This window comes from Thunnus thynnus, chromosome 13 (genome assembly GCF_963924715.1).
Source record: "Thunnus thynnus chromosome 13, fThuThy2.1, whole genome shotgun sequence".
NCBI lineage: Eukaryota > Metazoa > Chordata > Actinopteri > Scombriformes > Scombridae > Thunnus > Thunnus thynnus.
In genome coordinates this window covers 11,913,233-11,932,097 of record NC_089529.1, presented here as the reverse complement: position 1 = coordinate 11,932,097, position 18,865 = coordinate 11,913,233, and the positions used below count along the sequence as shown (strand labels likewise).

The 18,865-nt window shown below is 38.8% G+C and overlaps 3 protein-coding genes across 6 annotated transcripts in view; 2 read left to right on the top strand and 1 right to left on the bottom strand.

Moving 5' to 3' along the window:
- Positions 1-521: 521 nt before the first annotated feature.
- Positions 522-1,550, top strand: defbl2 (defensin, beta-like 2). Its single transcript, XM_067607084.1, is given in 4 exon segments — positions 522-566; positions 569-647; positions 891-1,002; positions 1,146-1,550. Coding segments are annotated over 4 exon segments (243 nt in total). The 5' UTR covers positions 522-536; the 3' UTR covers positions 1,168-1,550.
- Positions 1,551-4,039: 2,489 nt separating this feature from the next.
- Positions 4,040-14,195, bottom strand: mepcea (methylphosphate capping enzyme a). 3 transcript variants are annotated; one of them, XM_067607933.1, is made up of 5 exons: positions 14,071-14,195; positions 11,425-13,310; positions 8,613-8,831; positions 8,398-8,521; positions 4,040-8,301 (listed from the first exon to the last, which is right to left on the bottom strand). In XM_067607933.1, the coding sequence occupies exons 2-5, from the start codon at positions 13,261-13,263 to the stop codon at positions 8,267-8,269; spliced, it is 2,217 nt and encodes a 738-aa protein (XP_067464034.1). In that variant the 5' UTR covers positions 13,264-13,310; positions 14,071-14,195; the 3' UTR covers positions 4,040-8,266. The 3 variants fall into 3 exon arrangements, with proteins under 3 accessions (XP_067464034.1, XP_067464033.1, XP_067464035.1); XM_067607932.1 differs by lacking the exon at positions 14,071-14,195 and adding an exon at positions 13,942-14,064; XM_067607934.1 differs by lacking the exon at positions 14,071-14,195 and adding an exon at positions 13,782-13,897.
- The window catches only part of LOC137195512 (serine/threonine-protein kinase PAK 3), a 47,229-nt gene continuing 42,269 nt past the window's right edge, over positions 13,906-18,865 (top strand). Inside the window, exons 1-3 of one of the 2 annotated variants that reach the window (XM_067607939.1) lie at positions 13,906-13,976; positions 15,926-15,985; positions 16,113-16,203. The gene's annotated coding sequence lies outside the window, so the exon portion shown is untranslated. Of the gene's footprint in view, positions 13,977-14,343; positions 14,424-15,925; positions 15,986-16,112; positions 16,204-18,865 lie in introns of those variants that run through there. The other variant, XM_067607940.1, reaches the window with a different exon arrangement.

The window sequence follows — 18,865 nt, the reverse complement described above, 5'->3', positions numbered from 1 at the left end:
AACTACTGCCATATTCAGATGTGGGCAGAGCAGTGGACGAACAGAGGGCAGCCCTGAAAACACAGCAGGGCAGGCAGAATTGTACTGTGTCTAAAACAAACAGATTAGTTAGTACTACACCTGTAATTTTAAACTTTTAGAGAGCTTGTTCTTTTCAGCGAGTCCCTTGTGGTCCATTATTACCCCTCTGTCCAGCCATAGGGGCGTATGTAAGTACAATACTACAGTACTGTCCCTTTCTCATTTAGATTTTTGTGTTGGTCAACAGTACAGAGTATTTATCTTTAAATCAGAGGGGCTTGTTGAATAATACAGTCCTTTTTTTGCACAAAAATTAAAGAAAATGACTGAATGGTTCTTTGTAAAACACCTAAAAGCTATCTCAAATTCTCAAGAAGCTACAGCTGTTTACTAAGCTGAGTAAGCTGATAGTCCTGACCTTCAGCCCTCAGACTCCCATCATTCAGCGATACTTTGTTATTGTGATTTGCACAGAGCACGACGGACTCCTCCCCCGTGGTTGAAATGCTGTATAAATGCAGCATCAGCCTGTCAACAGCAGTGTCTGAAAGCTTATTGGTACCCAGACATGAAGGGACTGAGCTTGGTTCTCCTTGCGCTTCTCCTGATGTTTGCAGTCGGGGAGGGTAAGCAGTGGATCCACCCATTTTCTTACTGTGTGAGATGAAATCAAGCAAATCATGATATGGCAGATGCTCAAACGACACTGTGCTCATACTTGGTGTGTTTGTGTGGCTCTGGGGAGAAGAAAAACAAATTTGTAATTTGAATTGTATTTATTGTAATTACAGTTTGTGAAAGGTCAAATTAAGTCAAAATTAATTGAGGATATGGGAACATATTTGTGATTCTTTTATAATTATCTACAGGCAATGATCCAGAAACGCAGTACTGGACATGCGGGTATAGAGGACTCTGCAGACGCATCTGCCATGCTCAGGAGTACATTGTTGGTCATCATGGTTGCCCTCGAAGATACAGGTAAGCCTGTAAAGATCATAAAGTAGAACTATGCATAACTGTAATATTGGTAGCTTTAAAACAACTCAATGCAATGTGTGCTTCAGGAGAAAAAAGAAAGTCGAGAGAAATTATTGCTTGTACTGAACTGTGCTCATTTTCAGGTGCTGTGCAGTGCGGTCTTAGCACCTGCCAAACATCTGCTGATGCCTGCAAGATGTTACAGCACGAGGGCTGACGTCTTCAGTGCAGGGAGCTGGGATCCTGAGGCTGCATTCTTCTGGATAAACCAATTTGAGAGCTTTGTTCTCAATCAACCCTTCTTGGACTTGTAACATGCAGTGGAGTCTGACAATGAGCACTTTTGCAGTGGACTTCATCTAGTTAGACTCAGCTCATTTACAGCTATTAGGTGTGCAGCTAATCATGTTGCTCACTATGTTGCCTGAAACTTTGTATGACTGATCCTGTATCTCACATTTAATAAAGATTCATAATTAAGCCTTTGTGAACAGTCAGTTGTACTTTGTGAATGCAGTATTGCCAATAAAAGCATGGAAATAAAAGTATTGATGTTTGGTTTGTTGCTGTTTTTAGTTAGACTATTCATCACTATAAGCTTTAATTATATTGTCTCAAATATAATGCAAAGTAATGCTTTAACCTAACATGAAAAAACATAGAAAACACAGACAAGACTTCTATGCGCAGCCCTTCATCCACTTGGCTTGAACTTAGAGAAATAACAGCATGGAAAGCAGTCAGAGTTCCATCAGACTGGAGACAATAACGGCCAAGTGACTGACCCAGATAGCTGTGATGGAATAGAGCTTTTGTGAATGAAGTGTTATGTCTCTTGTCTGTGTTTATGTTATCACACCATTCTGTCTGTCTGGACAACATTGTCTGGAACAGACAGACGTCACAATCCACCAGTCACGATTGCAAAGCAAATTCATTGTCATTTGGTCTGCCTATCTGTGATAGCAAGGTCAAATGTCTTTGCTAGTGAACTCTGGCTTGGTTTTTAGGAGGCAACATGACTGTCAGCTGAAAACAAATTCACTCACCTCAGTTTGAGGTGACACCATTAGTGGACAACAAAATGTCTATCATAATAAATTCATATAAATAAAAACACACATCTGGTAATAAACCAAACATATGATTCTAACAGTTTGTCATCTATTTGGTTAGTGACTGTTGTATCAGAGTTATTAGAGTGAGGATCTGAAGATGGTTGATGGCTGGCCCGGGCCAGTAGGTGTTAACAGCATGGATGCTATTTGTAAACACGAGCCGCTGTATTGTGCCCCGCATTGTCATCTGGGTTGAATCTTTGTACTATTCAGGCAGAGCAGCGTGACCGAACTACAAAGGGGTAGACCCCCACAAACCTGTTTACATGAGGCTGTCTGTCTTCACAAAGCTGACAGCAACAGCTTAAAACAGTATAATAGTGTAACAGCATACACCTGCACCACTGCAGAGACATCAGGGTTTGAAGATGCTACAGGTTCTTTTTATAAGTTGAAGAACAATTTAACACAGTAAATAAAAATAATTCCCTAACATTTCAGACACAGTAAGAGGCGAAGTAATATACTTTGTGGCCTGGTTAGGAATGCTTGAAAGACTTAATGTAAAAATATAATGCTGACTTTGATTAGAAATAATTCAATCACAGAGGTAATAACAGCTGAAGAGCCAAAACTTTAACAATGCAACAGTGTATTTGCTGTTAAGTAAACTTGAATATATTTTTGGAAAAAATGAATATTTATCTCTATGAGGCCCATGTTATTTACAGTAAGTGAACATAATAAAATGGCTTCCATGCACCTCACTAGATGGCAGTGTGTAAACAGCCTGACCAAAAAACTCCTTCGACAACTTCCAATTCCTCACCTAGGAAAAAAAAAAAAGTCTGGACCAAGACCGAGCCACTCATTCCCTGGGTCTTGACCAGTCAACCAGACTTTCAAGTTGAGGAGCATCTCTCATGATGCTGCCACCACTAGGCTTTTCACCATTTGGACGGTACTATCCATGTCAGGAATAATACCTGGCTTTCATTTGAAGCAGTGCTTCACATTCAAGACAGACTTCAATTTTCGTTTAACCAAACCATATAATATCTTTCCCTTAGTTTCCTCATTCTCAGGGTTCATTAAGTGCCATTACTGAAGCTCTAGGCAGAGAGTTATAAGCCTTTTACTTTTACAACCATAAAGGCCTGATTGATGGAGAATTGTAGAGATGGTTATCCTTTATGGAAGTTCAACTGAATGGGAATGCAGGGCCTTTTGTCACTTCACTGTATAAGGAAATCAGTTTCAAAACTGTTCCGCTAGTCTGTTCATTCACCATAAGTGTCTGAGATTGTTTCGACCTCATGGTTTGGTTTATGCTCTGAGATGCATCTCTGGAATCTGTCATACGTTTATAAATCATGTCCACTGAATCGATTTTGGTGGACAGTCAATTTGAAGAGAGATCTGATGCCTTTTAGGTCAATTCGGGGTATAACAGCAAAGGGTCTGAAAACATGTATATAAAATACTTATGTAAGCAAATAAAGATTGTGTGCAGACACTCATTGCAAATTAATACATTTTAAAGATCCCCTCAATCCTCCTGCTTTGCTTTTGAATAACAATTTGTTCAGTTACCTCATTAAAATCCTTAAAATGACATCTACTACTTCTCTGTCACCGAAAATTCCTAAATCTATGAAAATAATTACAGCATTCAGGCTAGGTTACTAACATCTTTACAGATGCTGTGACAAATACAAACACTACTTGTTGCCTGTCAGAGCAGCTACAGTATCAAATACAGGGCATGTGAAAGGTAGAAAAATGTGAAAACACAGGCATGATTAATATCGCAACTTAACCAAACTGCATAATAGATCTTTATAATTGGTTTACTACCAATATTTGTAAAAAATAGAGCTCATGTTTACTCTTGAAGCATAGTCCATAATGTTATGTCTGCACCTACCACCCCTCCCCCCAAAATACATATCAGTTAAATAAACTTACAAGGTGCTGCATAAGCAAATACTGAACCACTGTATCTGGAACCACTTTTAATCAATTAAAATGTTAAACACAGAGAAACATTCAGATATATTTTGTTGTTCAGAGGCATAAAAATTAAAAGCTTCCCTGACAGAGGGGGTATTTTATTCCAACAGTTTTTCCAGAAAACTGATTTCTAGTTTGTTACATGTAAAACATCAACTTTAACTGCAAAAATGTACTAAACTAGTTTAATTCCCTCAAGTCATATCAGTGCAAATTCAACATGGAGAGGTGAATTATAGCGCTGTTAAAATGTATACGCTCCTTGAGTTTATGCATTTATCGTGCTACAAAAAGATTCACATTTTTGTATAAGACATCCAGTTTAAGACATTGCACTACAGTTATAGAACAATTTGATGTAATGTTAGAAAAGTTCACACTAATGAGAGGCGGGTGCGCAAAGGTAAGTACGACCATTTTTGTCAGGGTGTGTCTCTGACAAATATTTAATCAAGATTTCATTGCTGATGCTGCTCAAATCTTACAGTAAGGTTGTAGCCACAGGTTTCGAATATATTGTACAGTATAGTAGTAGAATAGTTACCATTAAAAACTGCACTAATTCTGCTTTAAAAAAATTTAAAAATTACCTGTGATTTTAGTCAAACCCAGCACAGCTCTTTCTCTCAGCTAACCAAATACTGTTATCACTGAACCTCTTCTTGGAACAGGACTGGTCTTCAAGTAGAAATACAAAATAAGTAAATATAAATACATAAAAATGAATAAAATTTTATAAATGCATTCACTGCTTTGCAGTGCTTTAGCTGCAATGTATCTACTCATATTTACTTGCTGTTTTCTTTGCAACATGAAACCATGGACGCAAAGCTTTAACATTCAAAACACTTTCCTGAATTTCAGACTATCCTACACTTGAATATTGATTCCAATGAGATAGCAGTTTGTTTTTTTGTTTTTTTGCTGGCTAAAAGAGCAGAATTACAATTTAAAGGGCAAATATTGCACAAAAGTGTTTTGTTCTCTATTTTAACCTGAATGAGATCTGAGCATCATAAGTTATGAAATAGCAATGGTAACTGGTATTAAACCATACTGAAATGCGGTCATTATAACTTTTACACACTAACTTTTGTGTATTTCGATTTCATAAAAATGAAAAAAAAAAAAAAAAATCAGAAAAAAAAAAAAAATCACAATATCGACTGTGCACAACTTTGTGCAAAACCTCAAGGAGAGTACAAAGATCTTATACAACACTATATATAACAACATGTAAATTCACATCTCCAGCAAAAACATGCTTTAGCTTGGATACCTGGACGTACAAGTCAGGCCTTAGGTTAAAATCTGTCTTCTTTAACATTGGTGGCAAAACACTACAGCACACATTAGTTTAAACAATTTTGCTTCTCAAATAAAATGCTCATTATGCGACCAGCAAGAAGGAAAACTTTACTTAATAATGCAAAAAGCAAAATGCCCTTGGAATTACAGCAGTGGGCTGATCTAAGCCTGAGAATCCGATTGTCTTAGCTTAGGAGAAAGGTGTGATTTGGTGCCATCTGTCTGATGGGCTAACTGAGGTTGAGGCCAATTCACTTTCAATTCGAAATGTAACCTGAAGCTTCATTTTATGGGTTAATCAGTGTTCCACGACTTGTTATAAAAAGTTTGATGGAAAAAGTTTTTTTTTTTTTTCTATTTTGAAGAATTTGAAAATGTCTAAAGCACGTCCAAACAAGTCAAATGACAGTGCATTGACACCAACACTCCTTTCAAACTGTTTATAAAAAAAATAAAGAGCTAATCTAACAATCCATGTGCCTGCCAGGAGAGAACAAAGCAAACACATCAGAACATTGCAATGTACATATTCATTTGTTGTTACAGAGCTGGATTAGCAATCCATTTTAGGACAAAAACTCCTGTGACTCACAAATTGGCAGCAAACATCTGAAAACAAGACAAAAAAAAACAAAAAAACAACAACTGGAAAATGACAAAAGCAGTTATGAACTTAATATCGACAACAGTAAAACAAAATTTGCAAACTTATTTACATAGATCAGTTATTAAAAATAGAAACATACATCATCCATCTTTTCCATCATCTCCTATCCTAGTATGCCAAAGACTGTTACCTAAAAAAGGAAGATTTCCTGTACCAGCCACTTAGGATGAAGGGTTGTAGATGAGCAGAGCTCAGTGCACACCAATAAAGATACAATCACAAAAGAATGACTACCTGTAACTCATAACTGTTTGTGTCCTCAGTGGGTAAAAGACAAAGATGATGATGGCATATTTGTCAAATTCAAGAGCAAAAGACCCATAAAATATTTTGGCAGTGCTTCAATACAAACAGCATGGTAATATCTAAATTTGGTAAAAAGTCATATGGTTATATTTCAGTCCTTTTAGGAATAATCTATTACTAAAGTTGAGTCATGTGCTAGAAAAGTCCTTAAAATGATTGTGATGCTGTTTGAATTAATGCCTGTCCAGTACTGATGCATATGTCAGATACCATGTTAAAGAGGCTGTAGCAACTCTGTAATAGTAATAATATAGTAATAGGTCCTTTGCCACTTCAATTTTACACTCAATTATATTCTCCGTCACAACCTCAAAGAGGACATCGTAACAGCATACGGTATAAAAGGTAGAGCTATGGCTTAACTGTCATTAAAAAAAAAGAAAAAGATCACTGCATGCTAAAGATTTAACTTGCAAAATAGTCCTCATGGTCTCTGTGCTGAATTATCTTGAGCTGTGCCAACAGTTGGGTGTCAACATAGCTCAAATGTGCCCCCTACCATTAGCATGGAGCATCAAAAAGGGCTTAAAGAACTCATGAAGTGATTTGTTGCTTCCTAAACTGTTCAAACTATCAAGGAAATTACACACATTTACTAAAGATTTCTAAAAAAACTCAAAACAGCCAAAATTGTTTTCTTGAAAATTTAGACATCTGATTTTTCAACTTGGACTCGAGGTTCAGGTTTGAGTTGATGTACTAAGTTCTCTTCCAGATGGTAGTGAGCCTGCTCTCCATATTATAATAATATAATCCAGTATTTGATAACTGCATCTCTAAAGATCTGGCTGTCACCAAAAAAAGACAACACCTTGAAAACATCTCAGCTGTGCACTTAAGAGGGTTAACATTCAATATTTCGCTGGATGTTTGTTGTTTTGAGTCCACATTTGTCATCATGGATCAGTGTCTTTATCACTTATATTTAGTCACTTTTCACTTCATAGGATCATAGGTTTGTGTAATTTAGGAACTTTTCATATTCATTTCAAAGTGTTATACATGTTGGGAGCACTGTAACAGGTTCAAGTTCATTCAGCTTTAAGGCCTATTTTGCAAAATTATGACAAAACAAACTATATATTAGGGTTGGGAGATGGGGCAAAAACCTCAGCTATTAGTCAGACAATGAATTTAAGGCTAGTGGACTTTATTTGGCCAATTTAAAAATCCCCCAAAATATGTGCATTTATATATCTGCCTTTACAGGATTCGTGGCTGCAGATATTTAACCTCCAAGGGGACAAATTCTTCCATTAGTAACCCGCAATATTTACGGCGCAGGTTATCTCCACAGCATAGAATAAAACCACCTGCACTCCAGTGTGGCTTATCAAGACACATCATGTCTGTATATGATCTGTTTGTGATCCAGTGGTGTACTGCAGTTCCGCAGATGTGGTGGCCCACTGGAAAATTCTGCCCAATCAACCGACCCCAATATGTATGATGTATGGTGATATGGTGGCACAGAACACAGTTATAAAAGTAAAGATATATGGACAGAGATATTCAAACACGTTATGGCCGTGCATCAAACTGGGGTGTCATTAGCACTAGGACAGTCCGAGGAAATGATCAGCTGAGCACCTCTTCCACAGTCTGGCCAAACAATGATGTTTGGCTCCAGGTTATACACCAAGTCCTATCTGAGTTCACTCCATACTTTTTCCAATTACTTGTAGTCACAAAGGATTCTGATAGGTGCCTCTTCTTGACCGAGCTCATCTTTACAAAATTAATCCCACTTTTGGTCCCATTCTCCTTTACGAATTTCATCTTCAGCATCTGAAAAGCTGGAGTAACTGTTCAGGATTCGGATGACTCCTTACAGTTCGGGGCAGCTGGCTGGTTTGTATGTATGGTGGCGGTTTAAGCTACTCACATTCAATGATCTTCAAGGCAGAAGCGGTCATTTGTGAAATAAGTAGATTGGCCTCTGAAAACCTGTCATGATGGAAAAGAAATGTTGAATATGGCATCAAGATAAAACGGTGAATAACATGTAAAGCATGAATTTGTTATGACAAATGAATGAATTACCTCTTATTGAACACTTGGGGGCCCCAAGGTGCTCAAAACTGGTGAAGCCCACCTCATTTGTAAGGTACGATGAAAACTGGTCAGGTTTGAGACAGATGCTGTGATAATTCCTGCTAATATTATCCTGTCAAGTGAGAGAGAAAACAAATATTTCTTAAGAGTTCAAAAAAAGTCATGGTTTGTATCACAACAACCCTGTCATCTGAGTTTCTTACAGTCAGCTTCTTCCTCCTCACATAGGACTCCCAGGGCTGTGGCTCCAGGATGAACATGCCTCCAGGACGGAGATGTCTATAGACTCTCTTGAAGAGACGTTTGAGGCCACTGTCCCCCCAGTTCAGGTGAACCCATTTGGTAACGCTCAGGCACAAGATCACGTCGTACTCTGGCCGCTGAGTCACAAGAAGATTATCGTTCTCCAGTACATAATTGGCCTAATGGAGAGACGAAGTGCAGTTAGAAACATGGCATTAACACAACACACTCTGGGCTATGGCTGTAATAAAGTTAAGACCTTTTTTTCTGAAACATAAACACATTAGGAGGGATGTCTAAAGTTGAGAATCCAAGAATCTCATCCGAATGGTGTTCATGTAAATGTCTTAAATGTGGTTTGGGGTCTGCTGGGTAGCAGAGTGGCCCACTGATCTAGAGTTCATAGTTTCACTTTCACATCAGGCAGGTTTCAAGTCAGGAGGGGAAACCAAACTGTTTTAAAACAGTTAAGAGAAGGATTCTTTTCAGGTGCTGGACAGAGGATGCATAAACGTCCACCACACCGAAAGGCTCCCAGTAAGATTTAAAAACGCATCCTAAAATTATATATTTTTGAAAAAATAAGAACATTTTGAGTGATTCTGACTCTTTTATAAAGATTAAACAAATGATCCTCTGATACATGCCGGTAGCAAGACTATGCAACATCCACAAACATGCTGAGGAGAAATACCCACCAAATTTTACTGCTGCTGTGTGAAACCATTTGACTCACAAATCTTGCAAGATTAACATGAATGCTTAAGTGTTAAAGTGCAAAAAGAGTCATTGATAATCAATTAGTAGATTGCCCAAAAGAAAAAAATATTTTATTAAATCATCTATTTCAAGTCATTTAACAAGTTAAAATACCAAACTTTTAAAATGAGGAGATTTTCTCTTTTTTGGACCTCTGTAAATGAATCCTTGTTGTTCAGACATTGAGGCTGTAATCTGCTCTTTGGGAACTAGCGATGGCCATTTATTTTCTGACATTTTATAGATTAAAAAATTATTAATACTTGCAGCTCTAACAAAGAGGGAATGAATGCAACAGTAGAAAATCAATGCAGCTATTTTTGGTCATTGTATATGTTATATTTATTATTATAAACTTAGCAATAAGGAGTTGAAACCACTCTCTATATTGAATCAAATATGTGTCCCTACAACTTTCCACATTCTAACGTGATGCCAGAAAAAGAATGTTAAACAAACACTAGACAACCTGACATTTCTCTATAAAATCCATCTCGCATTGTGAAGGCTGAGGGGGCTCAGGCACTCGTCTTGAGGCTTTTCATTGATTTACAGGATAAGCTCTGTGCTGCGCAGCCATTACCTTTAATGCTCATAGCAGGGGAGGAGGCCATTATCGATTTTGTTGAGAAACACTACGATTTATGCATCTAAACAATTCATGTAGCTGCCTACACAAAGCCTGTCAGGCACAAGGTCAGTGGAGTGAAGAAACTTCAATAGAAACTAGAATAAAAAACCCTTGATCAGAAAAGTTTATATTAAAAAAGAAAAGCTGTCAGAATATTTGTCAAAGTCTCAACCAAGGATGGAACGTTACAGGCCGATGCCATTTGAAAAGCTTCCACGTCACAGCATCAATCTGATGATAAGGACAAACTGGTTCCTCTTTGTTGCTTCCATCTTTCAGTTCAAACCACCACTGGCAGCTTCAGAGAATAGTGAACCTTGGGTTGGAGAAACCCACACCGAGGTGCACAACACACACAAAAACGTAAGTGTGGGCAAACAAGTGGTAATTATTCCCTCCATATTCACAGTTTGAGTCAGTGACGATAACCTGAACAGAAAATGAAATTGGTGCAGAAGCTTCCTCATTATAGGGTGCAACTTCAAAAGATTCTGGCAAACATGATTGCTTTATAGATTATTTAATAACCTGTAGGAGGGGAAAAACCCTGGTGGTTTTTACTAATGGAGTATCTTTTGTAAGACTAGAAAACAAGAATTTAATTAAAATAAATATTTTTTAAAAAAAAAAAGGTATAGTATGAATTTGTCAAGGTTTCCATAGATTTCCTAATGGATCTCAAAATTCCTAAAGTTGTTGAAACTTTTCAACAATGCATACAATCATCAAACTTTAAAAAAAAAAAAAAAGCCTAAAAGATCCTCCTGTTTGATCCATCCACCTTTGGAAGTGTACAACTACAACTAAGGCTTACTGAGAAAAATTTGAAATCTATAACAACCTAATAAATCAATACAAACTCAATTTTAATGTCAATTTATACTTACAATTTTAGCTTTGCATGCAGCTCAAAGCTACTAGCCATTTTTTAAGCACAAAGTAAATACATTATGTATATATATAGATAAGCTGCATGCATGGTGCACCCTACAGGGGATAATGACACCGGCTGTGAGGTGACAGTGCTATACCCAGTTTAGAAGCAGAACATCATTATTCATCATCATGTTCCAGGGAGAGGAAGTGGATGCACTAAATTATATCAAGTCCTCCTGTGAAGTCAATCAGTCCTAAAGAGTCCTAAAGAGAGAACACGCAGCATTTCCCTTCATCTTTTTGGGTGTGTTTTAAAATGTTTGACAGTGGATAAGGGTTTCTTTACATCATGCTTTTGCCGTAGTCTTAATGAACATAAATAAACTGGCAGTGCCTATTGTGAAATAATAAATATGTCCTGACCTTCATCTAGGTTCCCGAGATGCAATTACATGGCAATCTCATACTCTCTCCACCAAATTCTCACACAGAGAATGCTGTCTTACCTTGACAAAGGACACATTTGAGGGGAACTCCCCGGGCCGCGTGCTGGATGTTTCTGTTAGTGGAGGTGCAGCGATGGGCCCCCTTGAGATCCGCAGGGACACAGGAAAAGAGCAGCTCACAGAGTGGTCAGCAGGGGGTGAATCACCATCTTCCTGTGCCATTTCCTCTGTTTTGCTGTCCAGCCTCTGGGTCCCTGCCTCATCTGTGTGACAGGAGTCATTGTCATTTACAGCCTCTGCAGGGCCACTTTCTCCTTTCACTGGTTTCCCATTTTCATCCCTGCTCTCGGCTTCATTGTGCTTCTTTTCACTGCCTGTGTGACTCGCTTTTCCGTTCCTCTCCTCGTCCTGTTCAGTGCTCTTTTTCTCCTGCGTTGCACGTCTGGCCTCTTGGGTCTGCAGCTCTGAGAGATAATGTCTGATGTTCTTACGGGCTGCATGTACCAGACCACTGTCAATGTCCAGACCCAATATGCGTGCAGGTCTTAGCATTTTGGCAATATAGAGCGTTAGGTGGCCTGAGTTGCAACCCAAATCCAGCACGTCTTTACCTTCAAACCATTCTGGACGAAGCACACGTACCCGTGGGTCTTCACTTGCTCCTGGGTTGCGGTAGCCATAATACTTGTTATAGTTCCCATACTGGAACTTCTTCTTCTGTTGGTCCTTCGCCTGGTTGTAGGTCTGCTGGTGCTGACGACCTCCTGACCCAGATTTGGGCCCACTCCTTGGTGTGTGGAAGGACTGAGAATTCCTTGGTGCCCCTGTAGTACCACAACACTTCTCTCCAGATGCTGACTTCCCTATGGGGGTGGAATGAGTCACTGGAGTCTCCATTTTGCCAGAGTTGCGCCTTCGCTTGCGTCTGCTTGTGTGCTGGTTTGGTCCCCCTGATGTGGAGAGAACTGAATCGTCCATAGACGCAGATGTCATCTCCTCCTTGCAGCTGGCTGAGTTGTCAGCTGAGTGTTCATGGGAATCCCCTGTGATACTGGAGAAACTGTCTGACTCTTTGGAGACATCTAGTGCAGAGCATGATGCAAACATACCTGGAATTGGCGTGGAGGCGCCAGTTTTAACCTCACTTTTTCCTGATTCTGAGAGGTTGATCTGTGTGGTTGAAATCCCGCCACCACCACCTCCTCCTCCTCCTCCTCCTCCTCCTCCTCCTCCTCCACCGTGGTGTCTGTTGCGGTGTCTCTTCCTCCCACCGCTCTTGTAGGGGGACACCAGAAAGCTGCTGTCTGCTATCCCACTGTTCAGGTTCAGTGGATCTGTGATGTCTCTGGGGATGAGGATCTCCACGGGGTCTCGACTTTTTGCTGGCAGCGGGGAGGATTTGGGCGTCTCTGCATTCAGAGCCTTGTTGACCTCCTCATCCAGCAGGCTGTTGAGATTCAGTGGGTCAAAAATGTTCCCACCCAAGAGGAAGTTGGTGGGCAGGACGGAGTCACTCTCGGAGTTGGCCCTTCGTCTCCTCTTGCCAAATGTTGGATGCTTGAAACTAGAATTGGATGTGTTGCGGCGCTTTGTTACTTTCGTTTGCTGCTGTTGTTTGGAATGATGAAAGCTGTTTCTGCGGTTGATGTTATTCTCATTCGCTCTGGCACTCTGTCCAGCATTCTCTGACTGGGTGAGAGTGTCAGTGGTGCTGGTGTGTTTTGGTGAGGCTGTAGTGCCCGGGACAGGACAAGCAGCTGCTAAGTCAGGGGTGGCTGCGGTACCCTCCATCATTACAGATATATTACTGTAACTTCCAGTACATTCAGAGAGCTGCAGAGATGAAGGTGAGCTGGCCTGCGGACTACCGGTTTTTACTTTATCTTCGTCAACAGACATCTTGGTTGGTTTCTGGAGCTGATGCAGACATGGAAATTTCTCTGGATCTGAAAGTCACACAAAACATGTTAAATGTAAAAAAACAAAAAACATAAAAGAGACATTACCTCTTGAATAGTATAAATAATTTAAAGTATTTAAAGTATGTTGAACAATGTTACTTTCAATGAGGCTCCCTATATTGCTGCAATCACACACACACTCTGAATTGCCAAGTATAGTCACTCATACCAGCCTGTCTATGTTGGCCAACACTACTTCAGTACAACTCTGGGGTTCTTAAACTTAAGTCCAGGGACCTGCACCTCAAAAAATGAAGGTCAGTTTAATTTCACTTCATGCAATCACTTCACATTTGCAAAAGAGGATGTACAAGATAACCATTTACTTTCTTATCCTGGCATACTCTTACAGTAATAACAAAAGTCTCCCTTGTACGTGCAGGGTCCCTGAGACTAAACCATTGTCAAATTGAGGCTCTGACAACTGAGGCGTGCCTATGCAGGGGGGTTACTGACCTGAAAAGTTTGTGGGTCCCCGTGTTGGGACAGTTATCTAGTTAGTTAGCAAGCTAGCTCCTAGCTTGTGTCTCGCGGGCCAGAAGACTGAAACGTCGAGTACACGTTCAGCGTCACTCCGGCCAAAAAAAAAAAAAAGCGTTAACGTTCAAGTACCCACCTCGATATGCTGCTGCCTGAACCCCCCTGTGAACCGTGAGTCTCATTTATCACAGTGATACTATCTACCAGATGGCCACCTATTAGCGTACAGTCAACAGTGTAGTCACCATCAAAATAACAGTCTCACCTCCCAGCTCTCCCCGCCTCCGGCCGGACTGTCACTACCCAGCACTCTCCCGACTCGAGCTAACGTTAGCGTGGCTAGCACACAAGTGTCCGTGCATCTATACAACGGTGGCAAGGAGCGCAAACACACACGTAAACACAGCTTCCGTGCTAGTCCGCCCGCTATATAGGCTCCTCTGCCCTCCAAACTAGCCCTGACGACTTCTTCAGTCAACTCCTAGTCACCCAGCGTCAGGCAGGTTGGTGAATAAATTATTCCATTTGCTGATAGAGTCGGCATGGCGGCGCATCCGGGCTCCGAGCTGTAGCCCAAGATGACTGGGGCGGAGATCTCTGACTGGAGTGGGCAGAGCGGTGAGGAGCGCTCCGTCTTTATAATGAGCCTCTGATCCTCAGCTGGTTCATTTCAGGGCTGGAAGTGTTTATTGTTGATGAACATTTATGTTGTTTTGGAAACATGTACAAACATGTTTGGAATACCAGAGGATAACTCTAAACTGAATTACTACCTATAAATTATAAATCCTTTCATTTTATTGGCTAAATACCATCTTCATAAGAGCAGATATAAACAAGTAAAAAGCTAAACTTCTTGGTTTTCTCAAAGGAGGTCAAACAGTACATTGATTCATTGATTCCTCTATTCCAAAGGTTGTAAAAACTATGAATGCCTGTTTTTTTTTGCTTAAAATCTTCACATGAACTGTAACTCCCCCTAGCTCAGAGTTTGTTTTTGTTTGTTTTGTTTTTTTTTATTCTTCTTCTGCAAATTGTAAGATGAATGTTTTGGTATTCTGTATACGATCATTTTGTTGGAAGAGGAAATTGTAACTGATTATTTTATGTCAATAAAGTAGAAGAGTTTCCTTTTTGATGAATCTGTAGTTCAGTTTTTAAATGTCAGAGAGGAGTGAAAAATGGCCACCATTCTCAGAGCACATAGGAATGTCAAATAATCTGTTTTGTCTGTACAACAGTCCAAACTTACAATGTTACAGATCTCCAAGTTTAGCGATGGGCAGGTAATTAATCACCAACTATTTTTAAAATGATAAAGCATTTTGAGTAATTTTTTTTTTTTAAAGAAAAAATGCTAAAATTCTCTGTTTCCAGCTTACAAGTATAGTAATCCTAATATCTTTGAGTTTCGGACTGTTGGTTGGTTGCATCTTGGGCTTTGGGAAACTGTTATCAACATTTTAAAGACAAAAAATTGATCAATCAAGAAAATAACTGACAGAATAATGAATATTTATTACTAGATAAATTACCTATCCGATTCATCAGTTTTCAAAACTGATGATTGATTGATTATGTCAATTAATTGTATGTCCATCGATTAATCGAATAATAATTTCAACCAAAGTTATCATCACATTGTAATTCTAATGTTATAGTAAGTAGGCTATATAAAGTGGTTAATATATTTCCAACATTTCATTAACACAAGTTTAAACACACAAAAAAGTAAGTTTTCACTGTAACACATTACCATTATTATCAGGGAAAATTTCTCCTGAATATTCTTATATACTATATTGTAAGACCTCCTTGTCTGCAGCTCCTTCTCACACCTTTACAAAGAAGGCTTTTTCATCATATATACCGATTTGAAAATATTTCAGTACTTCAGATTATTTAACAAACATGAAAGTTCCTATTCCACAACAATTGTCATCTCTTGTCTTTATTAATAAATGCAGTGTGCAGAAATTGAACTAAGCACTAGACTTTTCTATTTTAGAGTGCATTTCTAGCAGCCATAACACAATGAAATGATAGCAGCCTCTTGCAGTTTTGACATTAAGGAGACTTAATCCCAAAATGTGTCTTTTGTTTGTCTTCTCTCTGCACAGGTGGAGGAGAGATTTATGTAATATGAGGGTGTAAAATGTGAACTCAACTTCAAGCTCATGGTAAGGTTGTTAACAAAACATTGCTAGAATATAACAAACCTAACTGTTGGTGCTCTGAATTTGAAAGTCTTGGAAACTGCTATGTCAGTTTTAAACTCAGACATCTTGGTTATTTTGTTCACCACAGCCACAGCCATGGCTACAATCCACAGACCAGTTGTTGGTGCTTTGCTTTTGATGACACCATCGCAGTCAACTCCAAGGTCACAATTTTCAAGGTAAGCTTCTCCAACCCATCATTGCCTCCCTTACCAGTGTCTAGAGTAAGCCTGAAAGTGGCTCTCTGGATGTGAACCAAAGGGATATTTTGCAGAGGCGACAGGTGGTATCTTGGCTGACAGGGTTTGGTAAAGACACATGGTCAGTGCTGCTGAAACCAGATAAAGTATCTATGAATCAGAGCCTTGGTTTTACTGCACTTTGACTCACCTGTCATCTGCTGCTGCCTTGTAAAATACCATAAATGCTGTTTATGATCGTATAGTAAAACAGAATAAGATCACAAAAGAGTAGCATTGATAAGCATCACTGTTTCTGGAGTCCATGCAAACTACTTGGAGGGGAACTTGGAGGCAAGTTCCTATGTGTTATGACATTTCCCATTATACTGCATGAAGAGGACATGCTTTGTTTAATTAGTTTCATGCTAACAATCAGCTTTATATCAAGCTCAGTTCTATCAAGTTAAGATATCAGTATACTCAAAGTATTTCAGATAATCAATGTCTATAGAGATGCATCAAATATTCATGTGACTTTGTTCACCATTTTTTCAGTCAGTGTAGTTTAGTGTCAGATAAAGTTTTACAAGGAAGAGAACTGTTGAAGGTCTGCAAATAATCCCTGTGGTGTGAAGATTTATAGTTGCAATTTAGTTACGTCAGAATGCACACACAGCCGGGCGCAGACCAGTGTCAGCTTCAATACAGGTTAAAATTTAAACACATTGCACAACGCTGCCGTGCTTTGCACCTCGGAACATTTTCAGCTTTTTTTTTTCTGCTTCATCATGGTGAAAACAATTCTGATGAGGGAATAACTAGTTAAAGTATGACATCAGGGTATCATGATGAATGCAACAAAGCCAAAAACATTCAGGGAGTAAAGCATAGTACGATGGACAAGAGTGTGCAACATTTCATTTTGATGAACTAGTTTAGTTTTGTTATAATACAATGTTTGCTTCTTAAATGGATACAGTTCAAAGTAGAATATACTGATTTGCAGAAAATATTTAGAATGAAGATTTTGAATATACTAAAGGTTTAGAGCATTTGATTCACAAAGAACACATCTGAAAAGTTTGAATGTCTTCTAAAGTCCTTCCATTTCTGCAAACATGTGACCCACACACTCCAATTCAAAATATAAAATTGCATGGCTTTTACCTAGTTTTCCAAAGCAGTAGCATGTACAGCAGTGTTTCCTGTATTTCTCAAAGTGGAGCTTAGCACAAGGAGAGAGATCATGGAGGGACATTAGCCTAATCCTTGTTCTTGTGTCCATACAGCATTCCATCCTTAGCAGGTGTGTAAAATCCCTGCTGTCCTGAGCATGCTGCATACAGCTTGAACAATTTAGCTAAAACACAAAAGCTTAGATTCAAAATGACCTGTTAGTGCCATGCCTGTCACAGTTTTGCACTTGCAAAATGTGTAAAAAAAAAAAAATATTTTGTATAAAAAGAATTTTTTTGAGATTTTCTGTTTGAAGTTTTGAAGTTTTACTCAATGTTCCTCAGTCAGTGACTAGTGCTGTCACAGCCACACAGTAATTATGTAAAGATATAATGTTGAAGGTGCTCAGGACCAGGAGGAAGTCTGGATTTACTGGAGAGTTTAGCTGTCCTTCAAATCACCACTAGAGGGAGACAGAATGTGAGCTGTAAAACAGTTTGCTGTACAAAAAAGAAACATCCCCCCAACCTCTTCCTATGTGTAATGTATTATAGTGGTAATAATGATTTCATCGTTGTATTGCTGCAAATTTGAACTTGAAATGCAGTTCAGATGGCCCAATAAGTTGATTTATTTCTGAATAGAAGAGATAAAGGAATAATTTTTGGTGCTCTGGCTTTCCCCAAATTATCAGTGTTAGCTCAGAGACATTTAATGAAATTTGAAAATAGCTTTACTAGAAACATTCTGGAAAATCCAAAGTTATTTTGTAGCTTCTGCTTGATATTCTTGCTATTTTAACAGCAATCATATTTATTCCCAAACAATAATGTATATAATTATAAATACTCTTGCAGCTAACTCCATCTTTTGCTGACAAAAAATCCTGGCCAGCTGCGGATTTCTATTAAAAAAAACAACACCATGAAAACCCAGTGTGTATATTTACTTAAATGTGAGATTATGCAGATTTAACATCATAACATTTTACTGATTTAGCCACCTGCTGGCATTTAAGCTTAGGAATATAATTAAATAAAAAAGAGCCATCATATGACCTCTTACTTAATACTGCTGACATCTCTAAACACTGGATGAACTGCAGCCACACACATAAGAAACATACATAAGAAATACATGTTTCAAATATTTAGTTTTCACCTATAATGTACTAAAAAGAGTTTCGAGTCAGTTAGTCTTTGAAGCTAATATGGCACATGCAAAATGAAGTTTCTTAAATAAGTGATGAACGTGAACTCTTAAATATGGATAAGAAAAACTGTGCATTTTTTATGCAACTGTAGATAGCACTTTTTTTCAAATGGGATCCTCACACTTGATATTCTCTGCCTTTGAGCTGACAGCGTGCTCCTAATTGGGTTTCAAATCAGCGCCACAGACTCTGTTGGGTAAATGAGTCACCCCCTCTCTAATCTCTATAGAGGAAGAAAATAGGAGCGAGGGTACCTGTTCCCCCGCCTCT

Bases quoted from the DNA above. Each gene is read 5' to 3' on its own strand.
- mepcea (XM_067607932.1), bottom strand. From the start codon at position 13,987: ATGAGACTCACGGTTCACAGGGGGGTTCAGGCAGCAGCATATCGAG. The intron at 13,311-13,941 runs GTGGGTACTTGA...TGTGACTTTCAG, and splicing joins TCAGGCAGCAGCATATCGAG to ATCCAGAGAAATTTCCATGT. The intron at 8,522-8,612 runs GTAAGAAACTCA...CTCACTTGACAG, and splicing joins TGAGGAGGAAGAAGCTGACT to GATAATATTAGCAGGAATTA.